This window comes from Phoca vitulina, unplaced genomic scaffold (genome assembly GCF_004348235.1).
Source record: "Phoca vitulina isolate PV1807 unplaced genomic scaffold, GSC_HSeal_1.0 scaffold18, whole genome shotgun sequence".
NCBI classification, from domain to species: domain Eukaryota; kingdom Metazoa; phylum Chordata; class Mammalia; order Carnivora; family Phocidae; genus Phoca; species Phoca vitulina.
The window spans coordinates 35,173,027-35,198,653 of NW_022589721.1; the positions used below are offsets into that span (position 1 = coordinate 35,173,027).

General features: G+C 55.6%; 1 protein-coding gene across 8 annotated transcripts in view; it reads right to left on the reverse strand.

Moving 5' to 3' along the window:
* ARHGAP39 (Rho GTPase activating protein 39) overlaps positions 1 to 25,627 on the reverse strand; it is an 89,815-nt gene continuing 64,188 nt past the window's right edge. For 7 of the 8 annotated variants that reach the window (XM_032415575.1, XM_032415573.1, XM_032415576.1 and 4 more), the window contains 8 exons: positions 17,542 to 18,895; positions 15,529 to 16,090; positions 7,297 to 7,389; positions 3,930 to 4,003; positions 2,443 to 2,642; positions 1,654 to 1,745; positions 1,050 to 1,219; positions 1 to 869 (listed from right to left, as the gene is read on the reverse strand). In XM_032415575.1, the coding sequence (XP_032271466.1) occupies positions 675 to 869; positions 1,050 to 1,219; positions 1,654 to 1,745; positions 2,443 to 2,642; positions 3,930 to 4,003; positions 7,297 to 7,389; positions 15,529 to 16,090; positions 17,542 to 18,895 (2,740 nt within the window). In that variant the 3' untranslated portion in view covers positions 1 to 674. The remainder of the gene's footprint in view (positions 870 to 1,049; positions 1,220 to 1,653; positions 1,746 to 2,442; positions 2,643 to 3,929; positions 4,004 to 7,296; positions 7,390 to 15,528; positions 16,091 to 17,541; positions 18,896 to 25,627) is intronic. The other variant, XM_032415577.1, reaches the window with a different exon arrangement.

Here is a 25,627-nt window from a genome sequence, read left to right on the forward strand (position 1 = left end):
CCAACCCTGCCCCCCCACCCCAGAGGACTTTGGTTTGGGGGCCCCTCCCCACCCAGAGACAGCCTGCCGGGCCCTGCTCTGGTGATGGACAGCCCAGTGCCCTGGGGCCCCCAACTCCCGTGCAGTCTCCTCGATGGAGGCCACAGGTGGCGGGGTGGGGGCGGGGGGTGCGGGGTGTTGGAGGCTACAGGCCAGGAAGGAGACCGAGGGCAAGTGCGGGGCAGAGGAAAGAGGGGCAGCCGGGCGAGGGCCAGGCCAGGGCCTGGCTGAGCGCAGGAGCCCCAGCGAGGCAGCTCACCCCGGGGGAGGGCGGCGTGTGCTCTCAGGTCGGCCGGGAGGGGCAGTGTCACTTGGCTCCAGGAAACAGAAGGCACTTTCTCGGGGCTGGCCGGCCGGCGGTGGGCGGGGCGGTGCCCAAGGAACTGGGCACTAGGCGGCGGGGTGGGAGGGGGCCCGGAGGCGCTCTTCCCACTCGCCCTCTGCCCCGGCTGCGTCCTCAGGCCAGGGGCCTGGGTGGGAGAGTTGGGGGCTTCCAGGGCTGGAGCGGGCATGGGCGGGGCCTGGCATGCTGCCTCCGCGGCTGGGGCGTTCCCTCCCCCCTCCCCGCGTGCTCCCCTGCCCGGGCGCACCCGAGCTTGGCTCTGTCCCCACCCTCGGTCCTTGGGGCCCACGTGCTATAGCACGCCCTCCATGAAGCTGGTGTCCAGGTGCTGGATGAGCACGCGCAGGAACGACATCTCCTTGCGAGTGTTCTCGAAGATGACGCGCGGGTCGTCCGATCGGCAGCGCAGGCAGTTGGGCGCCATCACCATGGCCAGGTTGCTGACGTCCATCTTGGTGACGGCCACGTTGGCGGGCTGCACGAACACCTGCGCACAGGGGACAGGAGGGTGGGCCGGGCCCGCGCGGGGGCGTGCCCCGGAAGGGTGGGGCGTGCCCCGGGGGGTGGGGGCGTGCCCCGGGGGGTGGGGGCGTGCCCCGGAGGGGTGGGGGCGTGCCCCGGGGGGTGGGGGCGTGCCCCGGGGGTGGGGGCGTGCCCCGCCGCGTACCTGAAGGAAGCGGATGAGGTAGCACAGCACCAGGCGGTTGATGCGGGGCAGCGCGTGCACCACGGCCACGGCGGCCTCGGGGTTCTCGTAGTGCGCGATGCACTGCTCGTAGAAGTCGTGCGGGATCAGGGGCTCCTCCAGCTCCCGATACCACAGCTTCAGCAGCGAAGCTGCGGACACAGCGCGGGCGGGGGGCGGGGGCGGGTGCTCAGCACAGCCTGCTGGGCGGGCTCCCCTGGGCGGGGCGGGAGCCGTGGAGTGGTGACCAGCAGTGGTCAGTGGGGCGACACAGGGTAGGGACAGCGTGCGGCGGGAGCGCGGGAGTGTCGGGCCAGACGGGAAAGGCCCAGACCCTGGCGCGTTGGGGCTCCCGAGGGCCTGGACTGACCCCGGGGGCGGGGGGGCTGGGGGCTGGTGCAGGGAGTGCAGGAGAGCGGCAGGCTAGGCCGGAAGGAGGGCCCCCAGGAGACTGCATGACAGGAGGGCTTGTCTGTGCTAGAAACGGACCGGGAGCCATGACGTCACTGGGGGAATGAAGGGGAGCCCAAATGTTTCAACTGCCTGGAGCAGGCCTGCTTCAGCTCCTAGGGGAATGTGGGCTCACCAGGGACGTGGGGGTCCTCCAGGCCTGTCGGCACCTTCCACTGGTCTACCTGCAGCTTCAAGGCGTTCACCTCATCAATGTCCCCAGGGACTCTGTGGAGCACAGGGTGGGTCTCACCGAGGAGGACTCTGTCTTGCCCTGGTCAGACCCCGCCCCCATGCTGTCCCTCTTCCCTCTGCTGGCCACCCCCAGGCAGATGCCATTATCAGCAGGGCCACTTAGCCTCAGACCCCCAAGCCTGTTTCCCCAGCTCTCCTCCCGGGGCTTGGGTAGGTGAGTCTTGGCAGCAGGCCTTGTGCTACTCCCCATGGGGCAGGGACTATCATCCCTATTCACAGGTGAGCGGCATCTGCTGGCTGCTGCTGGGGTGTCTTTCCAGGCTCACGTCTCAGGCCCTGCCTATGGCTGTTGTCCAAGTGCCCTCTGGGACCCTGGTGGCCATTTTTACGAGGCACTGTCCCTGGCTGACCCTCCTAAATTCAGGCATGCTGCCATTCGGGGGGATGATTCTCTGACTTGCCTCCTAAGGATGGGGCCCTGCCCTGCCCTTCCCGGTTGATAGTGGCCCTTCCATTTGCTCCAGGGTGTCCCTCCCTGCCCACATGATGGCTTCTTGTGGGGGGGCCTCTCTGGCTATTCCCAGACAGGGGCATGGGTCTCCTGGCCACAAAACCCAAGGCTGGGGCATGGAAGTCGGCCCAGTGGTCCTGGTGCCTGATGGCTCCTGCCTGCCTGAGAATGGTGGAGACACCCAAGGCCCCCACACCCAGGGCCCGGGTTGCAGGGCACCTGAAGATGCCTTCCGTCTGGTCACCGTTGAGCGCTAGCACCTCCTCAGATAGACGTGTCTGCACCCAGGGCAGCTGCCGATCAGGGTACCGCTCCTTCTGCATGCTCATGACCTCCTGCAGTGCACTGCCAAACATGGACGGGCTGAACACAGCATTCTTGGCATGCCGGATCTCCTCCACGTTGGGCTTCTTCAGCCCCTGCAAAGACAGCCCAGCTCTCTGTCCTGGTGTGGTCCCGCCGCCCTGCTCCCAGCCTTCCCTCCCCCCCCCCCGCCAGGGCCGTCCCTGGCTTGGCCACCCTCCCCCTCTCCCCTTGTCCTCTCACCCCGGGTAACTCCAGGCGCCTGCCTAGAAAGAGCTAGGGGCACCCCAACTCCCTGGTCCCCACATCACTGGGGGAGGGGCACCCTGTTGGGCCACCTACAATGTCCTAAATCTTCAGGTGGCCCCACTGGTCACACAGGAGGAAGGTGGGAGTGACTCCTGGAATGAGAGCTGCCTGGGGCCATAGAGGAACCAGGCTGGCTGATCTGGACCATGTGAGACCACTTGGGCTGGAGGTGAGGGGAGAAGCCTGCGGTGGGGACAGGCAGCAGCTCCCAGTGGCAGGGCTAGAGCAGTGAATTGGGGGGGGGACGAGGGGAGGGGCAGCCAGGCTCTGGGACGGTGGGGGAAGGGTCAGACCCAGGAGGGCCTGAGGGGCTTCCTGGGTGGGGGTGGGGGGCTGAAAGGGAGCGGGGGACAGAGGGGAAGATGGCCAAGAGCCACACATCCTAAGACCAGGGAACAAGGTGCAGCTGTCTGGTGTGACAGGCCTGTTCTCTAGAGGGGCTGTGGGAGGGGTGTGGCTACCAAGCTCTGGCGGGCACTAAGAAGGCCCAGTGCAGAATGGGTGTCAGAGAGGACCACCTGCCCGTCTGCCCCACCCTGGTTGCCAGTGTGGGAGGAGCCCTGTGATGGGTCTGGGCTCTTGGCCAGGTGGGTGGCCCAGTGTGAGTGAAGAGGCACATCGTGGTCTCCTGAGCCTGCCCTGCAGTCCAAGGCTTGGCGTCCCCTGGGTCCAGGGGCAGCCTGCCAGGGTGAGGGTCCCCGCTGAGAAGCGCTGTCTCTAGGCCTGCTCACGGGCTCTGCCTCTCCTTTGTACCTCATTGCACCTGCCCGACAGCGACAGGCCTGGCACCCTCACTTGGTTACGCCCTGGGGCCCCGGCCTAGCCACACGCCCCTTTGTCTGCACTGGCTCCTGAACTTGGGGCGCAGCCCCTGCCCGAGGCCTTCCCTGGCTGCCTGCCTCAGTGGGCTCTCCGGAGCACCTTCTGTACTGTGAGCCGCCACCTCCCCCAGCCCCAGCCGGCTGGACTCAAGGAGGGCAGGGCATTCCCCAGGATGTGAGGGCGGCCTGTCCAGGCCTCCCTCCAAACCCCGCCTGGGGGTCACCAGCACACCCTGCCCACCCACGCCCGGCTGTCCTGGGGGAAGCTCGTACCTTCTTGGCCCCAGTCAGGGCCGCCTTCTGCAGCTTGTGGTAACAGTACTTGGCATATGTGCTTATCGCCACCCCTGGAAGAGAACGGGTGCTGGTTGGCGTGGTGTGGACGTGTGGCTAAGAGAAGCAGCAGCAGGAGGGGGGAGGACAGGCAGCTCCTGCGAGAGCCGTGGGGGCCTGGGCTGGCCTGGCCAGGCTCCTGCCTACCACTTGCCTGGGGGCAGTGGGTCCTCACCGTCCTGGGCTAAGTCCTTTAGAGCAGAAACCCACACGGAAAGGCAAGGGGCACTTCCTCACCTCACGGAGCCAGGCTTGGGAAGGAACTCCTCTGTCAGCCCACCCACGCTTCCCCACCGCCAGGAAGGGCAAGCTGGGAAGGATCAGAGGCGGGACAGGGCAGGACATGGGCCCCACGGCCCCCAAACCCCATGCTCCCCTTGCAGACTAGCCCTGGGGAGTCCCTAAGAAGGGTCATTTCCACAGGCAACAGGGTTAGAGGTGCTCAGTGCCCTCTGCCTTGGGCCAGTACTGAGGAGTGGGCTTTGGGCTAGCTGGACAGCAGCCCCAACACTCTTGTAGCCCTGCCCCCAGCCAGCTGCGGGAGAGGGCCTCGGCCTGCAGAGCCCCATCCCTCTTAGTTGAGGGCTGCCTGGGCAGCAGTTATGGAAGGGGAGGCCGAGGGGATGGTGGCATGTGGAAGGACAATGAGCATGGAGGGGATGCCCCACGTCCTAAGCCTGGGGGTCACTGGAAGGCCCACTACACAGAAAGACACCTTTGGGTTCTGCCCGAGGGCTGAAGGCGGCTGGGAGAGGACTGGTCTCCCTTCTCAAGGGAGGGGGTTTTTCTAAAACTCGGCCCCTGGTAGAAGTTGTGGCTGGTGGTCATGAGGGGATGCCTCCAGGAGGGCAAGGACCTCGGCCAGAAGGTTCTCCAGATACAGAAATGAGGGGAAGGAGAGAGGGGGTGGGGGAGAGGGAGTGGAGGAGGAGATCCCACACAGGGTGGGTCTGAAATGTGTGTGGCATCTTTCCCGGCCCAGGCAAGGGAAGGGAAGTGAAGGAGAGGCAGCAAGAAGACCAAGAACACACAATGAGGCGAAGCCCAGAGGAGCCACCCAGCCCAAGGTGTCCAGGACCAACAGAGACAGAAAAGCCAGAATGTGTGCCTCCAAGCTCAGAACTGGCACCCTCTCTGGAAGGCTCTGGCCCTGCTGGGCCCACCTGCCCCAGTGCCTGCCTGCCTGCCAGAGGGAGGCCTCTAAACCCAACTCACAAATCCAAATACCCCAGTCTTCTTTTAAAGGAAGCAGTTTCTTGTGGACGTCTGAGCACGTGGGGGTCCTTGGACCCCAGTGTGAAAAACATAAGCATGGCTTAGCCCATGAAAAACTTTTCATTTTGAACCATCACAGAACAGTATTATTATTCTAAGTGGCAAGGGGATTCTTTTTTAAAGTAATCAAAGTGAAAACCAACATTTCCCATTCTCCCTGGAGAATCTGTTTCAGGTCCCTGGGGGATCTGCAGATCCCTGGCAGAGTCCTAGCTACAGCCTCTGCTAGGCCAGCTCAGGACACAGCACCTGGACCTGTCTGCCACAGGCCGACGTGGCCTTCCTTGGCAGGCTCCCGGGGACCTGGAAGGCAAAGGGGGCCTTGGGCTGCCCACTGGCCACTAGGGGCCCAGGGAGCACCTTGCAGCAAGGAGCAGGCTGCAGACTGGGAGTGTGCCTACCCCTCCCTTGGGTGAGTGAGATACGCCCTGACCTCCCGTCTCGGGGACCTCTCCAACAGACTGTGATCTGAAGATCCTGGGGCTGCCACCTCTTGGTTGGTGAACCTGGTCACGAGGCAGCCTTTCTGGGCCTTAGCTTCCTCCCTGGTAGGATGGGGATGGGGACAACACCGACCACAAGTGCCCGTGAAGGGCTGACCTTGGAGTCTGGTGCACAGCTCAGCAGATGGCAGCTGCTGGTATCAGCTTTTGTGGGCGGACCAGGACTGAGGCTGTGTGCGCCCCGAGTCCCAGGAGCTCCCCTGCACCCCATACTGCCACGGGTGTGGCTTCCCGGGCCTGACTGTGGGATGTCCGCTGCGTGCCTGGGAGGGTGTGCAGTGCCCAGCCCAGCCCAGGGAGATGTTCACGATGGCGTGGGGCGCTCTGCTTCAGGCCCACTGACCTGTCCTGGCCTCGCCCGGGCACACCCATACCCAGCTTATAGGTGAGGACACAGAGGCCTGCAGAGGGACTGACGGAAGCAGCTCTCCCAGAGGCTCTGCTGCTGTGCCCGGAGTCCAGGCCCGCCCCGGGGCCTCAGTGCCCCTGAGCCCTGGTTTTGAGCCTGAAAAGTTGCTGGGTGTGGCTAGAAGCTGCCACTGCCACCTCTTGGCGCGGACACTGTGGGGTCCTGGGGCTTCTGGCTCCCTCCTCACTACCCAACACTGGCTTGGGCTACGGTGTCCCGCTCGGCCCCACCAGGCCCACCTCCCTGCTGCAACCCGACTCCTGGACAGGCTCCAGCAGGAGCTCAGATCCCCTGCCACTCCTGTTCCAGATGGGTGTGGCCCAAGGGCAGCTGGGAATCCTGGACAGCAGCTGCCCCCTCTTGCCAAGGGTGGTGTGCAGCCGGACAGCTTCCCAGAGGAAGGGGCGTCGCGGTTGAGTTACGGTATTAGAGGAGGAGAAGTGGGGCATGTTTGGAGAATGCGGATGTGTTCCAAGGCTGGGGGAAGTGCTAGAGGTGGGGCTGGGGCTGGTCCCAGAGCCCTGGTGCCAGGAGGGGATGCTGCCACGACAGCAGTGAGACCGACAGCTCTCTCAGCAGGGAGGGCATAGTCCTGGGTTAACAGGGCTTCCCTGGAGCTTGGACAGTGGTGGGATGGGGGTACGGGTCTTGAGCCAGGGCCCAGGAGAAGGGCGGGGCTGGTGGGGGAAGTGGGGGAATCCCTGGGCTCCCTCCAAGGAAGCCATGCCAGGCTCCATGCCCTGCCCCAGGGTGGCCTGGGCCAGAGGTGAGGGCTGGGGAGGCACTTGCCCACAGGGACTTCCTCAGCGAACACTCACCTAGGGGTGTTTCCAGCAGGCCTTGCCCAGTTTGTCCTCACGCCCTGCCCCACCGAGAGCCCAGCGTGCAAGCTGGAAATTGTTCTTGAGAAAGGCACAGGGCAGGTGTGGCCTCCCGCGGAAGCCCCTTCAGTGACCTGGGCCCCTGGCCAGCACAGAAGCCCACAAGTCTGATGGTTAGTGCTACCCCATCAACACGCCTTCCAGCCCAGAAGCGGTTAGAGAAAGGAGGCCAGGCGGCCGAGGCCGGAGAGCAGAGCTGTGCGGACACAGCGCACAGGGGCTGTGGGGAGAGGCCCTACCATCCGGTTCCTCAACATAAGGCTTGGGTTTCTTTCTCAACTTGGACTTCTTCTTAGTGTTCCTTTCCAGGAGTGCTTTCATGTGCTGCGTCACTGGGGAGCAAACAGAGCCATGAGGACCACAGAACACAATGCCAGGAATGCATGCCCACACAGGTCCCGATGTGGCTGGCAAGGAGGCCCCTGGGCCTGCGTGGGGCTGACCCCAGTTGGCTGGGAAGGTACTGCACCCCTGCTGGGTTCCTCAGAGGGAAGCAGGACTGTGGCCAATGCCCAGCTGGGGCTGAGGAGAACCCAGCCCAGGAGCGCTGTGGTGTGTGTACCCACACGGATGTGTGGCTGTGTCTGGGAGCAGGTCTGGACCACGGGGCTGGGGTAGGTCCTGGGGCCCTTCTGAGCACTGTCGACCAGAAAGCCGGCTCCCCTCATGCGGGAGGTGGGCAGGAAGATGCAGGGAAGGGCAATAGGGAGGAGATGCTTCTGATCCTCTGGCGGGCTTGAGAAGCCCCCAGCCCAGCCATCTGGCTCCTGCACGGCCGCACTCAGGGGTCCCAGGCTGCTGAGCTGGTGCCGGAGGAGGAGCAGAGACACAGCCAGGGGTCTCACACTGATCCGGGCATGCCTCCCACTCTGCACAAAATAACTTTGCCCTGTTGACAGGGAGCCCTTCGTCCCCTGGCCATCCTGTGCTCTCTGGAAGTGAGTCTCCACACACAGACCACGCTAAGGTTGGGAGTTAGGCTCTTCTCTGACCGTGGACCATCTACACAAGTTATTTGTTATTCTTCTGCACAGGAGATCCTTGTCTTATCTACTGGATCATTTACTTTTATCAGTACGGACTTGTGGATGCATCATTTTACGCTGTGGGTTATAATCCAATACAACTGCATTTTTTGCTCAAATGGCTCCAGTTTTGGCCCTTTCGGTTGGCTCCTGTGTCCTGTGACACACTCTGCCACCCCTGCCCCCAGCCTCGACGCAGCTGTTTCTCCAAGGAACCCTGGCTCCTTGAATGGAAAAGAGTAGTAGAAACCAAGATCTGGGGGTGAGGTGTGCCCACTGTTACAGGGTGCTGACAGAGCTGGAGACACGTTTGTATGCTGCCCCTGCATATACACATCCCCAAATCCCCCCCCCCCCCGATGCCCCCAACTCTGATCCGCCACCACGGGACACGCTAGCCTCTTCTTGCTTGTCTGTGACTGCTGGGTCTTTTCCTTCTCTTAACAGAGAGAGGTGAAGAGCAGGAGATGTAACTTTGTTCACAAAGTCCGATGTACCAATGCTTCTCCCTTGTCGATGGTGCTTTTAGCATCACACACAAAAACCTCTGCCTAACTCAAGAAAAAATTTCTATGTTTTTTTCTAGTTTTAGAGTTCTAGGTTTTATATTTTGGTTTATGATCTATTTTGAGCTAGTTTTTGCATACAGTACAAAGTATGGTTTGAAGCTCATCTTTTTTTGCATTTGGACATACAGCTGCCGAGGGCACTGTCCTTTCTTCACTGAAGTGCTTTCACATCTCTGTGTAAAACTAATGGACTACATATGTCTGGGTCTAATTCTGGGCTCTCTTCTGTCCACGGAGCTACTGTCTACCTTTACGTCAACAGCGTATTCTCCTGGCTTCCACAGGTTTATGACAAGACTTGAAGTAAGGTAGGGTCAGTCCTCCAACTTCGCTCTTCTTATTCAAAGGGTATTTTGGCTAATCTAGGTCCTCTGCATTTTCTATGGATTTTAGAATCAGCCTATTAATTTCTAAATTAAAAAAAAACCTATTAAGATTTTGGTTAGGATTGAATCTATACATCAATTTGGGTGGAAGTAACATCTTGACACTATTGAGTCTTCTGATTCATAAACATGGTATTTCTCTCCATTAACTTGAGCCTTTTTTCAGTAATGTTTGGGAGTTTTTAGCGTAGAAGTCTTAGACATCTTTTGTCAGATTTATCTCTAAGTATCATATTTTTAAATGCTACTTTGGATTTTTTTCTTTAAGATTTTATTTCAAAGTAATCTTACACCCTACGTGGGGCTCGAACCCACGACCCCAAGATCGAGAGTCTCATGCTCCGCCTGCTGAGCCAGCCAGGCGCCCCCAGATGTATTTTTTAAAATTTCAATTTCCAGTAGTTTGTTGCATAATATTATGTGGAAACATGATTAACTTTTATATATTGGTCTTGCATCCTGCAAACTTGCTAAACTCACTTATAGTATTTTTATACATCCCATAGAAGATTGTGTTGTCTGAATAAAGACAATTGCACACTTCCTTTCCAATCTGGATGCCTTTTATTTCTCTTCCATGACGTTGCACTGGCTGGCCTCTAGCATGACATGGAGTCGATGCAGTGGGGCTGGAAGTCCTTGTTCTTGACCTTGGGGGAAAGCATTCAGTCCTTCCCCATTAAGTATGATGCTGGCTAGAGGTGTTTTTTGTTTTAATTGTGGTAAAACATAAACATAAAAATGTAGCCATTTAGCCATTTTTAAGTGTACAATTTAGTGGCATCTAGTACATTGACAATGTCATGCAGCCACCACCGCATTTATTTCTAAAATTCTTACATCACCACAAACAGAAACCCTGTACCCATTGTGCCCTCGTTCCCCCTCCCCTGGGTCCTGGTAACCTCTAATCTACTTTCTGTCTCTATGAATTTGCTTATTTTAGATATTTCATATAAGTTGTACAGTTTTTGCCCTTTTGTATCTGGCTTCTTTCACTTAGAATAACTTTTCAAGGTTCTTCCATGTTATAACATGTATCAAACTTTATCCCTTTTTATGGCTGCAAAATATTCACTGTACTGAGAGCCCACATTCTGCTTATTCATGCACCTGCTAGACACCTGGGTTGTTTGCACTTTTTGGCTATTGTGAGTAATGGTGCTATGGACATGGGTGTATAAGTATCTGCTTGAGTTCTAGCTTTCCATTCTTTCGGGTACTGTAGGGTTTAAAAAAAATATTTGCTTTTTGTCAGGTTGAAGAGATTCCCTTCTGTTCCTAGTTTGTTTAGAATTTTTATCAGGAATAGAAATGTTGGATTTTTGCCAAATGCTTTTTCTACGCTTATTGGGATGATCACATGGTCTTTCTTCTTTACTCTGTTGCTATGGCAAATTACCATTTGCCATTTTTTAATGTTAAACCAACCTTTCATTCTTCAGATAAACTTCACTTATTCAAGATGCATTATCTTTTTTATATATTGTTGGACTCAATTTGCTAAAATACTGTTAAAAATTTCTGCTCTATGTTCAGACGGGATACTACTATCTGCACTTTTCTTTTTTTTGTAACGTCCTTTTATAATTTTGGTATGGAATGAATGGGAGATATTCCCTCCACTACAATTTTCTCAATGAGTTTGTAAAGAATTGCTATACAAACAATGAACTGTTCAGTAAAATTGACCAGTGAAGCCATTTGGGCCTTTAATTTTCTTTGTGGGAAGGTTTTAAGTACCAATTCAATTCCCTTAATAGCTACATGGTTTTTTGGTTGTCTGTTTCTTACTGAGAGATCTTTGGTAGTTTGTGTCTTTTTTTTTTTTTTTAAGATTTTATTTACTTATTTGACAGAGAGAGAGACAGCGAGAGAGGGAACACAAGCAGGGGGAGTGGGAGAGGGAGAAGCAGGCTTCCCGCGGAGCAGGGAGCCCGATGCGGGGCTCGATCCCAGGACCCTGGGATCATGACCTGAGCTGAAGGCAGACGCCCAATGACTGAGCCACCCAGGCGCCCCATAGTAGTTTGTGTCTTTCAAGGAATCTGTCCATTTCCTCTAAACTGTCAAATTTACTGGCATAAAGTTGTTCATCTTATTATCCTTTGACATGTTGAATCTGTAGTGACATCATCTCTCATTCATGATATTGGTAATTTATGTTTTCTTTTTGTCCCGATCAGTCTGATAAATCTAGAGATTTATCGATTTTATCAATCTTCTCAAAGACTTAGCTTTTTGTTTCATTGATTTTCTGCAGTTTTTCTGTTTTCACTTTCACTGATTTCTACTCTGATCTTCAGTATTTTCTTTCTTCTGCTTGCTTTTAGTATAATTTATTTTTTAAGGCACAGAGGCCACTGATTTGAGGCCTTATTTTAGAGTAAAGGTATTTAGATGCTATGAATTTCCCTCTTGCAACTGCTATGGCTGCATCCCACAATTAATATGTTCTGTTGTCATTTTCTTTCAGTTCAAAATACTTTCTAATTTCCCCGTAGGCTTTTATTTGACCCATGGGCTACTCAGTAGTACGCTCTTTAGTTTCCAGGTATTTGGGGATTTTCCAGAGATCTTAGTGTTACTGATCATTAATTCTGTCATGACTAAAAAACACACTTTCTATGATTTGTCTTCTTTAGCATTTATTGAGACTTGTTTTATTGCCTATCTTGAAAATGTGGCTGGGATCTGAGTCCAAATGCTCTGGGTCCAAAATCTACGCTCTCACCTACTCTATGGTAGCTGCTTGTTTCTTAAACAGACTCTCAACTAGTCCTTTTCTCTCAGCTTCAAGATCACGCGCTTCCCGAACCACTGCTGGAGGAAGCTGGCTCCACCCACTACGGAGTTTTAAGGGTTTGCTACCTGCTTCAGCTTCTTAGCTTTGTCACTGTCTGCTTGGGATCCACCTTTCTTGGTCTGCCAAGTCAGCTTCCTGCCACCTGTTCATGTACTTTTCAGCTTCTAAAACATAGTGTTCATTCTCTTTGTCCTTGTGGACTTTCTTATTTTTATTGTGGTAAAATATACATAAGATAAAATATACCATTATAACTAACCACTTTTCATTGTACAGTTCAATGACATTAAGTACACTTACTGTTGTGTAACTATCACCACCCTCCATCTCCAGAACTTTTCATCAGGTCAAACAGAAACTCCACAGCCATTAAACAAGTCTCCAGCTGTCCCTCCCCTAGCCCCTGGCACCCACCATTCTTTCTGTTTCTATGAATATGAATATCCTAGGGGCCTCTTAAGAGTGGACTCATACAGTATTTTTTTTGAATTGGCTTATTTCACAGAGTGTAATGTTCTCCAGTTTCATCCATGTTGTACATGTGTCAGAATTCCCTGCGTTTTTTAGGCTGAATAATAGTCCACTGTATGGATGGACCACATTTTATGTCTCTGCTCATCCCCTGACAAACACTTGAGCTGCTTCCACCTCTTTGCTGTTGTGACTATCAGGAACAGGCATGCTGGCTGGTGGTCAGGAAGGCAGACCCCATCAGCCCACAAGGATGGAGCCTGTGCTTGGAGAAAGGAAACTGCAGTCTGTCTCAGGTCTGCCAGGGATCTGAGTGCACACGTACCCATCTGTTCATGTCTCTGCTTTCAATTCTTTTCGGTATATACACACAAGTGGAATAGATGGATCCTACAGTAATTCTATTTGTAATTGAGGAACTGCCAAACTGTTTTCCGCAGTGGCTGCACCAGTTTACATTCCCTTGTTGTTGTTGTTGTTGTTGTTTCCCCTCTCCTTTAAAAATTCCTTCCCTGTTCATTTAGCAGGACTTCAAGGTAGAGTCCAGGTAAATGTATGTGTTCCATCTGACACCTTTACATGGAAACCCTGAGTCTTAGTGAACACGTGAGCGGTGAAGGGAACTGTCCTCGGCAGGAAGTGCTGCTGCGTGGGGCACACGGGAGGGCTGCAGTCTCATGTCTGCTGAAAGCCTGCGAGGGAGGTCCTGAGGACACCAGCTGTGACAGCACCCTGCTGCTGGCTGGCACAAAGGTGCGGCCATGTATGAGACAAGGCTGAGCTGGGGGTCCGCAGACATGTGAACTAGGGCTCACTGCATTGGTGCCTCGGTCCCCTGCAGTAGTGACCACACAGTAGATGTCACACGTGCTGGCAGATGAAATCCAACATCTCTGAGGCCCAGGCAGGCAGCATGGTTCAGGGTGCAGCGCCACTCGGGAGCCGGGCTCAGCTCTGCCCTTGCCAGTGACCCTGAGACAGGCTGCAGTTTCCTTTCTCCAAGCACAGGCTCCATCCTTGTGGGCTGGTGGGGTCTGCCTTCCTGACCACCAGCCAGCACGCCTGTCCTGATGTGCGGGTGGGAGGGAGCACAAGGCCTCTCCTCTGGCTCAGCGCTGAGCAGGGCCTACGGCAGATGCCTACCCAGGAATGGTCCTGGGGTTGGTTTCTGGCGGGAAGGCAGCCCTGTGTCATACATGTGAGATAGGACCCCACAGCCTAGAAGCAGGCTCCTGTTGGTGGGACCACACAGACGCAATCTCCCTCTGAGGGCCGAGAACATGTGGCGCTCTGAGACCAGCTGGGCCTCCCTCGGGGTGGGCAGACGTTCAAAGCCACAAATGTCCAGGCTGACCACCAATTCCTTCACATACTCCAGCCCCATCCCCATGGTGCAGACTAGACACTGGGACAAAGGCCCATAAAGCTCTGTGCCATAAGGAGTGTCCTGCTGGGCCCAGCACGGGGCCTGGAGCTCAAGCTCTCCACAGGAGCCCCAGCTGGCTGGCAGGAATGGTCCCAGGAGTCTGGGCCTCTGTCCATTCATTGCTCACTCACCTTTTTACTTAGCAAGTGCTCCCTGAGGCCCCAAGGGCCATGTGTTGAGCAGTGGACACACACTTTAAGGCCTCTGAGGAGTAGGCTGAAGTGAACCAGGAAGCTAAAGGGGGCCCACCTTCTCCTGGAAAGGCCTGAGAAGAGTGGCAGACAAGGCAGACTCAGGCTGCCCATCAGGCTGCATGTTTTGCATGTTGGGGGGAACTACCCGGGGAGACTCATACGCTGTGTTCAGTGACCCTGCTTCAAAAACCACATGCCACAGTTAGGAGTGCCTGGTTGGTTCAGTTGGTTGAGCATCCAACTTTCTTGGTTTTGGCTCAGGTCATGATCTCATGGATTGTGAGATCGTCCCATGTTGGGCTCCTCACTCAGCGGGGAGTCTGCTTGAGGACTCTGGCCCTCTGCCGCTCCCCCAATCCGGGCACTTTCTCTCAAAATAAATATATCTTAAAAACCAACCAACCAACGCCCAAAACCACATGCCCCAGTGAAAATCCCACGGCTTCCAGATCTGTGGCCCAACGGCTGATGTGCTGGACGGTGCTGTGCCTGATGCACCTTACCGAGGACCCACCACTGCCCTGGAAGCTGCAGCCCCCATCACTGTGTGCACACACCCTGGCCCCACACACCTGCACCGGGGCAAGGCCCTGGCCAGATCAAGGTGGACAGTCACTCCCAAAGAGGAGCTTGGAGGGCGTGTGAGTGTGTGCACACATTTGCACACATGTGTGTCCAGCTGCCGGTGCCATGGCCATGCCTCGTGGATACCCACGACTGTCTGGGTGGTGGGCAGCCTGCTGCAGATGCAGCTATTGCCCACGGCCCTGTCCCCACGCTCTCTCTGCGCGGCACAGGACTTGTGCCGACTGCACAGGCACTGTCTGGTTAGGAGGACCGTGGCCCTGAGTCTTCCCCAGAGCAGGCCAGGTCTGGGACCAGACAAACCTGATGCATGGCTTTCAGGAGCCCTTGGCAGGATCTGGCCCCACACTTGGCCCCAGGCAGCCATCAGCAGGTGGCTACCCATGCTGGTCCAACCTCTGACACCTTGGGGTGGCTCAGGGCCAGGTCAGCTTGCAGTGCCCCAATGGCCAGATGCACTTGCCAGACCTGGTGCTGGGCTGATGCATGCCCGGCTCACCATGCTCCTCCCTGCTCTCAGGAGCCCTGCTCCAGGAACCCCCATCTCTTCCCCACCCACAACAGATGGCCCGAGCCTGGCTGGGGTGGCTACCTCTCCAGGCCACAGTATGGCTGAAAGTGAATATAGTAAGTACACAGGCACAGGAAGTACCCTCATCAAGCAGAGTGACCAGGTACGGAGGCCTCAGCAGAGTGGAGGCCAGCTGGCTGAGACATGGAGGCCAGTCCTCATCTGGACCCCTCCTCTCTGACCTGTTGGCCTGTGGCTGGGGACCCTGTTCCAGGATTGCCTGTCATTCTTCTCGGGGCCTCAGTGGCAGGGAGGGGGCTCCCTGAGGACCCCACGTCCCAGTGGGAACCTAGGACATGGTCCTCAGAGGACATGTGTGTCTGCTTGGAGGTGCTGTGCCTGCTTCCACATACCGGCTGCCAGTGTAGACCGGGAAGCTCTTGCCACAGCCCTTCCCTGAGCTGTGGGTGCCAAGGGGTCTCGCGCACTGGGCCTTACCTTTGGTGTCATTGACGGGGTCCATGTGCCGGTAGATGTAGCCCTCCAGGTAGGAGTGGAACTTGGGTGTGGGTGGGAAGAAGGCCAAGCAGATGGCCATGAGCTCCCAGCCGCGGGCCAGGCTCTCGAGGCGGAAGTTCTCAGTGGTCTGCCGGCACAGCTGGATATAGAGCTCGTCCCGCAGGCCCTGCACGCTCCAGCCCTTGGTGGCTATCTCCAGGGCCACGTGCAGTGGGTCAGCCTTGGCGCGCCGGTCACCCATGTACATCTGGATCAGTTTGAAGATCTCACAGGCCTCCTTCTTCACGTGGCGGTCGCTGGTTACAATCATGGGCTTCTTGATGGACTCACTGCTCCAGGCCAGCATGTTGGCGATGGACACCTTCCGCCGGAAGAGGCCCTGTGTATGCGTGTTGAAGTGCTTGGAGGCCCAGTTCTCAATGTCGGTCTCCGAGGACGGCTTGCGCAGAGTGAAGGTGGGGAACACACAGCTAGCGCTGGGCATGACGCTGCGGGCCTGCCGGCTACTCTCAAACTGGGCACAGGAGCCGAGGTCCTCAGACTAGGAAGGACAGAGGGGCCATGAGGGGGTGTGGCCTCCCCTGCTGCCGCGAGGCTGCGGGAGGAGCTCTGTGCCTCATCCTGTTCTACCCACTGCACAAACACATGCCAGATCCTCGCACAAGGCTGGAAGGGACCCACAGAGGCCCTTCTTCCAACCTTTACCCTGAGGGGTAAAGAAGTGCCCTCCCTATTCCTGCAACTGAGGGTTGGTAGTGGTGGTGGGGGGGCGTCCAGTGCATGTCTGGGGGCGGGAGGAAGCCACACATGTGTTTCATTGGCTTTCTGGGCCGACTAGCCCCTGGTGGGAAGATGCTAGGGGATGCTGCCCTCTCCATGCAGAGTGCCGAGACCCTGTGCACGGTGGAAGAGCACTGTCTCCTGCTGGCCTTGCTTCTGCTAGTTCACTGAGCTCTGAGGTTGAGAAACAGACGAAAAGGGCAGCCCCGCCAACATGAGAAAAACCCAAGACGCAAAGTTCCATAGAAAGACACAGATGTCTCTCCTGGTCCACTACACTGCCCGCCCCTCCCGTCACAGAGCCTTACCCTTCCAACAAAGATCCCCACATGGGACTGGGGGCAGAGTGAGGCCGGGCAGTGGCAGGGCCAGCCTGCAAGGGGGCTAGGATGCTTCCCACAATGCTGGGAAGGGAAGGTTTGTCCCAAGCCCCCTCCCTGCCTCCCTAATGGCCTCAGCATAACCGTACAGGGCATCACTGGGGTAACAGCCCTTTGTTTTCTTGGCTTAGACAGAAACACTGCTCTGAGCTCTCTAGCCTGGAGGGGCACTAAAGCAGCCCTGCCCAGGGACACTGGCCTCCCAAGGTTACCGGGTCCTTGGGCACGTCTTCCCTGGTGGGGTTGAGACCCCAACACCAGGAGGCCCTCTGGCCATTGCCAGCTCTTGGCAGATGCCAGGGCAGACCCTCAGCCTTGGCTTCATGCAGCAGACTGGTGTGAAAGGTCAGGGGTCAGGAGGTGAGAACTAGGACACTGGCCCACACAAAGTTCTGGGGCATCAAGCTCCAGCACATGACCTAGACAGAACACGCACATGGGTTCAGAGAGCCTGACCAGAGAGGACAAGCCAGGCCAGGCTTCTGCTTTGGCTCCAGAGGCAGCACGAGGACCAGGTGTCTGGTCTCCCCTCCTTGCTGCAGAAGAGCTCTAAGCAAGGGCACCTGGCACTGCACCTGTGTAGCTCCTCACCTGAGAGCCCGTGCACAGCTGGGAGAACAGAGGCTCCGGGGCACAGCGGCTGGGTGGCTGCCCACCTGTTTCCCTGACTACCCTGCATCCATGGGCTGGATGGAGTCAGGGCACGGCCTCTTGACCCGCAGGTGACTTGCCAGGACCTGGCCAGGCCTTACCAGGAGCTGAGTGCCGCACCATGCCTTGGGACCACCACCTGCCCCACCTCTGCCCAGGGGCCCTGGCAGCGCCTCCCTACCTGTGAGGGGTGAAGGTAGGGCTCTGGCGAGGCCAGGTTGGTCTGCACGGAGACGCTTTTCTCGAGTAGGATTTGGGGGAAAGCAAGCCTCTCCAAGGCGCCCCTCTGCCAGTGCTTGCTCTCCTGCTGGGCCAGTGCCTCGTCCTCACTGAAGGCACGCACCACAGGCCCGGGCATGGGCAGCGGCATGGCCCCGTCGCTCTCGTAGCCCGAGCCATCCTGCTGGGAGTCCCAGCTGCCCCTCTGCTTCATGTGAAAGTGGGCCTGCTGCGCCTCCCAGGCCAGTCGTGCCTGAGCCAGGAAAGGCTCGGCCTCGCCTGTCTTGCCCTCTGCACGCTTCACTGGGGCCAGGCCAGGCCCACACAGAGGCCGCTCCTCAGCCAGGGGCTGCTCACCGAGGAGGTCACGGTCCCCAGGGCCTTCAGTGGACGAGGTGCTGGGGGCGTGGCACAGAGAAGGGTTCCTGCTCTTCCTCTTTCGTGTGCCCGGGGAGTAGCCTGTTGAGGACATGGTGTCCTGCTGGCTGGACCAGGACATAGCGTCGTCTTGGGCCTGGGGCAGCTGCACCGGTGGCTGGGTGTGCCGCAGCTCAGGCCCCTCCATGCTGCTGTAGTCCCCAGAGGAGACCCCCAGGCGCTGATCCCGCAGCAGGCAGGGGCTGGGCTGCAGGGGCAGTGAGCCACCTCCAGGATTGGGTGCATACTTGTGCCTTGGGCCTGCACGCAGCTTGGGACTGGAGCCCGCCTGCTCCACATACACCAGCTGCCGCACGTACTCCTTGCCTGCAGGGCTGTACTCCAGGCTCAGGAAGCGCTCGGGGCACTTCTGCCTGGTCAGCACCAGCTGCTGGTAGGGCGAGGCAGAGCCCTGCTTGGGAGACTGTGGGAAGGGGGGTGGCTTGCGGCCTGGAGACCGCTGGGGTGAGCCTGCCTGGTAGCCCCCGCCAGCCTCGTACTGGACGTCCATGGGGGGCTCGTCATAGATGGGGGCCTGGTACTCCACGGGGGGCTCCTCATAGAGTGGGGGCTCATAGGCGTAGCGTGGGGAGGAGGGCTGTGAGTCGCTGGTGGGCTTGCGTGGCTGGGCCAGCAGTGGGGAGCAGCTACCGAGCTCAGCCCTCTTCAGGAAGGGCGAAGGCCGACGCTCAGGGAAGAAGACAGGGCCATCAGAGTCCGAGGCGAACGTCTGTAGGCTGGGCGAGTGCTGCCCACCTGAGGGTCTGCGGGAGCGGCTGCCAGGCTGGCCATCTAGGGCATAGCCATTGCCCTGGGAGGAGAGGAAGCTGGGCTCCCGGTCTGCAACTTTGATGAGCATGCGCTCCTTGGTGCCCGAATTCCACCGAAGCGAGGAGGTCCTGGGGGGAAGGGGGACAGGCACAGGTTACCTGGGGGAGGTTCTGGGAGGGGCAGGAACAGGTTACTTGTTGGTGGGGAGGCGGAAGTCTGGCCCAGCTACCAGCCTGAACACATTACTCACTGGCCTGGGCCTCACAGGTGTCTGAAGTCAGGGCCCAAGAGGCCTGGGTCATTTCTCAGTGTTCTCCTCACCTCCCAAATGGGGGCTGCAGGCTTCAGTGGCCTGATACTTGCTGGGGGGCTCCCTGTGAATGCCTGTCCACCCTTCATTGCTGGCACCCGACCCCTGGGCAGTGCAGCCTAGAGTAGCTGCCCTCCTGTCCTCACACAGCTCCCTCTCCTCTGGGGCCCATCATGACACTCCCTGCAAGGAAGGGTGTGTGTGTGTGTGTGTGTGTGTGTGTTCTGGTCACACCCCAGCACCAGGCACAGAACCATTTCTACAACAGCTGGGGGTGGCCCTCCCAGAGGCCTCTCTAACTCTGATTTGATACGGTTATTTCTCTGCAGGCCTCACTCCTGGATCTAGCACCTGCCTGTGCTCCTACAGGGTGGTGGGCCACCTCTCACCCCTCAGCATCTCAGGTCCTGTTTTTCAACAACAGAGTGTCCTGTGAGCTCCAAAAAGGCTGACTCCCCCGTGACTCTGCCCTCATACATACACACAACACTGCACCTGGGCACAGACGGAAAAACTGCTTTTTCGAGCAAAATTCAGGGGAAGGTACAGAGATTTCCCATACACCCCCTACCCCTGCTCATGTACAATCTCCCCAATTATCATCATCCCCACTAGTGGTGCATTTGTTACGGTCGATGAACCTACGCGGGGACATGATCATGAACCATCATCATCACCCAGCGTCTAGTTGACCTCAGGTCTCACTCCAGGTGCTGGACCTTCCGTGGGTTTGGACAAACATGTCATGACGTGCGTCCACCAGTAGAGTGTCATACAGAGTAGTCTCCCTGCCCTAAATCCTCTGTGCTCTGACTGTCCCTCCCTCCCTCCCAACCCCTGGCAACCACTCATCTGTCTCCATGGTTCTGCCTTTTCCAGAGTGTCAGAGACCTGGAATCACACAGTATGGAGCCTTTTCCGACTGGCTTCTCTCACTTGGCAATATGCATTTAAGGTCCCTCCATGTCTTTCCATGGCTCGAGAGCTCATTTCTATGTAGCGCTGAATAACATCCCATCGTCCGGATGGACTGCGGGTCACGTATCTGTTCACCTACCGAAGGATGTCTCGGTTGCTTCCAGGTTTTGGTGACTCTGAATAAAGCTGTTACATACATCCATGCACAGGTCTTGATGTGGCTATAAGTTTTCAACTCTTTGGGGTAAATACCAAGGGCCATGGTTGCTGGATCACATGGTAAGAGCATGTTTAATTTTGTAAGAAATCTCCAAACCATCCTGCAAAGTGGCTGCACCGTTCTGCTCTCCCACCAGCCATGAGTGAGCGTTCCTGTTGCTCCGCGTCCTCACCAACATCTGGTGTCGTCGGTGCTCTGGATTTTGGCCATTCCAGTAGGTGTGTCATGGGATCTCATTGTTTTGTGTTTCCCTGATGACATATGATGTGGAGCATCTTTTATATGCTTATTCGCCATCTGTGTATCTTCTTCTTTTTTTTTTTAATTAATTAATTAATTAATTTTTATTTTTTTAAAGATTTTATTTATTTATTTGACAGAGAGAGACACACAGTGAGAGAGGGAACACAGCAGGGGGAGAGGGAGAAGCAGGCTTCCCGCAGAGCGGGGAGCCCGATGCGGGGCTTGATCCCAGGACCCTGGGATCATGACCTGAGCCAAAGGCAGACGCTTAACGACTGAGCCACCCAGGCGCCCCTGTGTATCTTCTTTGATGAGGTGTCTGTTAAGGTCGCTGGCCCATGTTTAACTGTGTTGTTTCCTCACTGCCAAGTGTCAGGAGTTCTTGGTATTTTAGATAACAGTCCTTTATCACATGTAGCTTTTGCAAATACTTTGTCCCAGGCTGTGACTTGTCTTCTCATTCTCTTGCCACTGTCTTTTGAAGAGCAGAAATTTTTAATTTTAATGAAGTCCAGCTGATCAATTATTTCTTTCATGGATGGTGCCTTTAATGTTGCATCTAAAAATCATCGCCACACCCAAGATCACCTAGGTTTTCTCCTACATCATCTTCTAGGAGTTTTGTGTTTTACATTTGGTCTGTGATCCATTTTCAGCTGATTTTTGTGAGGGGTGTAAAATCAGTGTCTACATTCATTTTTTTACATGCGGATGTTCAGTTGCTCCAGCACCATTCATTGGAAAGACTATCCTTAGTCCACTGAATTTCCTTTGCCCCCTTGTCAAAATCAGTTGCCTATATTTTTATAGATCTAGTTCTTGGCTCTCTACTTTGTTCCATTGATCTATTTGTCTATTCTTTACCAATACCACATTGTCTTCACTATGGTAGCTTTACAGTAAGGTTTTTTTTTTTTTAAGATTTTGTTTATTTATTTTTCAGAGAGAGAGCTAGTGAGAGCACACAGCAAGGGGAGCGGCAGGCAGAGGGAGAAGCAGACTCTCCGCTGAGCAGGGAGCCCGATGTGGGGCTTGATCCCAGGACTCTGGGATCATGACCCGAGCTGAAGGCAGACGCTTAACCAACTGAGCCACCCAGGCGCCCCTAGTAAGTCTTAAAATTGAGTAGTATTAGTCCTCCAACTTTGTTCTCCTTGATACTGTGTTGGGTATTCTGGATCTTTTGCTTTTCTATGTAAGTTTTAGAATGAGTTTGTTGATATCCACAAAATAACTTGCTGGGATTTTGATTGAGGTTGCACCGAATGTATAGAGTAAGTTGGGAAGAACTGACATTTTGACAGTATTGAATCTTCCTGTCCATGAACATGGGATATCTCTCCATTTATTTAGTTCTTTATCTTTCATTAGAGTTTTGTAGCTTTCCTCATATAGATTTTGTAAATATTTTGTTAGATTTATACCTATGTATTTCATTTTTGGGGGGTGCTAATGTAAATGGTATTAATTTCAAATTCCACTTGTTCATTGCTAGTATATAGGAAAGCAACTGACTTTTGTAAACTTACGTTGTATCCTGCAAACTTGCCATAATCACTTATCAGTTCTAGTTTTTTTTTTTTTTTTTTTTTTTTGGTTAATTCTTTAGGAATTTATAGATAATTTTAGACCGAAATTCTGATGAAAAACTGTAGAGATCATTTGAGGCTCTGGATTTATTTTTGTTTCTGACAGGCAGCTGGGGAAAGGTCAGATAACCTGAATCCCATCTGGGACTGAGCTGACTGGAAATCAGGCTTAGGTTTGAGAGCTGGTCTACTTATGGCTCATCCTACTCCTGGGTATAGCCTTTCAGGAGTCCAAGTGGAAACACGGAATGTTAACTAGGGCTCATTTCTGTGGCCTCTGAACTCTGATGTTTGGAGCCATGGAAGCACCCGATGGTCAGCTCAGCTTCTTGGCCTCAGCTGTCCCGAGGGAGAGGCAGGACCATCTGTGCACCAGGCTGCACTGATGCCTCCTCAGCCCTCAAGTCTTCACTCCTTAGTAGATCTCTGACGACTTCAGGACAATTCTGTCTATTTTGTTCTCTGTGTGCAGGCTGGTCTCATAAGTTAATGCAGTGGTGACTGCAAAAGTGGAAATCAGAGTTTTAAGAAACCAGTTGTATAGTTTGCCATCTCTGCCCTGACCTCTGGTTGTTGCTGGACCTTTCTGGGCAAGGTCATGACTTCCAATTACTGGGATTGGGAGAAGCAGGCCTTGGAGAACATGGGCCAGTGTTGTGAGACTGGATGAGAGCATGAAGGCCCATGCCAGCTGGGAGGCAGCCTACTCCAACATGCCAGGTGCGTGGCCCACTCAGCACAGCCAGGATCCAACTCTACCAGTTGACAGCGATGACCAGCAGCTCAGTCTCACTGTCCTGAGGAGAAGTCAGAGAGTGGCAGGACTCGGGATGCAGGCTCCCACTCCTGGGAAGTCTGCTCCTGGTTGCTGGAGGCAGAGTGAAGGGTGGCAGTTAATGTGTCAGGGACCAGCAAACCCTGAGGACTGGGCTGGGAATCCAGAAATCTGGGACTGGACTTCAGCCTGTTGCTCCCTGGCTGTGGGGCTTGGGAAAAATCACTTACCATCTCTGACTCAGTGTCCTCATTTATTCTTATGAGGATTAAGGCACATAATGTGCCTATGATAAAGTCCTTAGCTCAGTACTGACATAGAGGAAACACTCAGCAAGTGTGAAGCATTATTTCTGCACTTTTTTCCACCACTCAGCAGAAGTGACCCAGCCCTGGTGCCAGGGCCCCCACAGGGGCTATGAGGTAAAGAATGATCCTTGCCTGCTGAAAGGTGCTGAGGGCTGTTGCCCAAGGAGGCACCTTGTGGCCTGTCAGTTGTGGGCCATCAAAATCGTGCTGTACGATGATGAGGGTGGGAAAGAGTGTCAGGGTCAAGAGCACATGAGAGGCCAGCTGGTCAGATGACACATCTGTCCCAGGACTCTAGAGTGATTTCATCTAGTCAGGGTGGAAATGAGAGAGACTGAGGCAGGAGAAAGGCAGACCAATGGCCTTGCCCTCCACCATGAAAACAATGTCCCTGAGCTGAGGGGCAATGCCCAGCACTGCAGCATACGTGGGCACTGAGCACCCCTACAGAAGTCAAGGCAGGCCTGAGGCCCATGTAGGAACCTCTGAGTCATGGACTCCAAGTCACAGTTGGGAAAATGGGCCCCTAGGGCCCAGAGATGGCCCTTGATCACGGAGAGTAGGAGCCCAGCAGCCAAGAGGGGCCTACCCCCGACAGGCTTCACTGCACTGGCAGCTTCAGCTCTCATCCTCAGGCCAGGCCTTTCCACAGCCCCATACTCTGTGTTCCCACCTGACCCCACTTCTCTGCTCTTCTTCTGGAAGCGCTCTTTGAAGCCCTGCATCCAGTTTCCACGCCCTGCTGTCTGCCTCTTGTGCACCCCTCCACCCCTGACCACTGAGCGGCCAGATGGCCCAGCTGCTTGTGGCCACCCTTTCTACCCAGTCCGACCTCCCTGGCCTGCCCTCAGACCTGTCTCCTTATGGTTCCCCAAACCCAGGAAGCCTGTCCTCACCCATGCCTTAATCCCCCATCAACTCTACTAGGGTGGAGGCACCCAGGCAGAGAGTCACACTTGTCTCTACATAAAATGGGACGATTGCTTGATCTGGTTGTTCAGTGACTCTCTAAAACCATGAGAGAAGGAAGAGAACCTTCCATGTGCTGGAAATGCTGGAGACAGGCAAGCAGGGCAGAGGCGGGTGTTGAAAGGGCAGGAGCAGGAAGAGAGGGCTCCATTCAGCTCAGAGTACTTCTCCATGGCCTCTTTCCAAAAGGAGAATGGACAGCACCTCACAAGACCAAAGCCGGAGGAACTGCTCTGCTGCTGCCTCCTCAGGAGGTGGCTGCCGTCTACGCGGATGCCCGGACCTCCGTAACAAAGTTGGTGAGTGAAACTCACAGAGCCTTGATCATGTGGACAAGAAATTGTACATCTGAAGTTCCATTTGAAAAACAACTTGAACCACACAGCTCTCCAACTGCCCCGTAAACCTTCAGGCTCACCAATTCACCTCCGTGCCTGGAGTGGGTGGGCTGTCTACCAGGCGTCCCATTGTTGCCCCTGCCCTGCTCAGGGACCTGACCAGCACACAACCTTGGGTAGGCAGCACAAGCCACCCTGGACAAGCTCCTTCCTGCTCCCCTCCTCCTCACAGACCCTGCTCACAGTGTGGTAGGGAGGGGGAGTCTCTTCCCTAGTCTGTCCCTACACTTTACCTTCCCGTTCTCCCTACCCTGGCTGGGTGAGTGCCTTCATTCCTAAAACTACACCGTGTCGTTCTCATATCCAACTCAGATGGCACCCAGGACAGCAGGACCAGGGCTGCAACAGGCCACCAAAGACCAGGTGGGCACACGCACCCTACAGGAAACACCGAGTCTGAGGGCCTGCCCTGACCTACCCTCACCTGCAGCAGGTGCTCTGAGGGCCCACCCAGTCAGCCCTCTGCATCCCGCTTTACTGGGGAGGACACGGAAGCACAGGGAGGCTACAAAACACACCCACGGTCACACACGCACACTGGCCGACCCAGGTAGCCTCAGATTCATTCCATATCAACAAACCGAGTTACCCCTTCCAAGATCGATCTTTAAACTGTCTGAGCAAACCACCAAAGGCCCGCTCCTCAGGTCTTCAGATTCCTTCCCAACACTGGTATCACTCCTGTTGGTCTGTGTTGAGGGCACTTAGGCCACCCAGAGGCACAGCACCCCACCTGGACCTATGAGTTGGCTGAGGATGGCCCCCGCCCAGTCTGACAGATGCTGTGCCCTGGGGTCCCGAGGGTCATCTCTGGAACCTTGCAATACCCTGCAAGGCCAACCCAGGACCAAGAGAAGCCAATGTCCACTTCCTTCCTTATGATGAACACCAATCTTCCCAACTTCACCCGGGAAGCACTCTGATGCATGGCCTGGAGCTCCAGGGGAGAATGCATGCTGAGGATCCCCCAAGGACTCACTCCTCTGTTAGGAGCAATGGGCTCCGTGGCTCCCCAAACAGGGCAGTGACGAGCTTCTGCCAGCTTCCTGAAAGCTGCCACATGAACCTGGGGCCACTCCAAAAGGCTCTGCCCAGGTGAGGTGGCTCCAGAGCCTCTCATCATGTTCCTC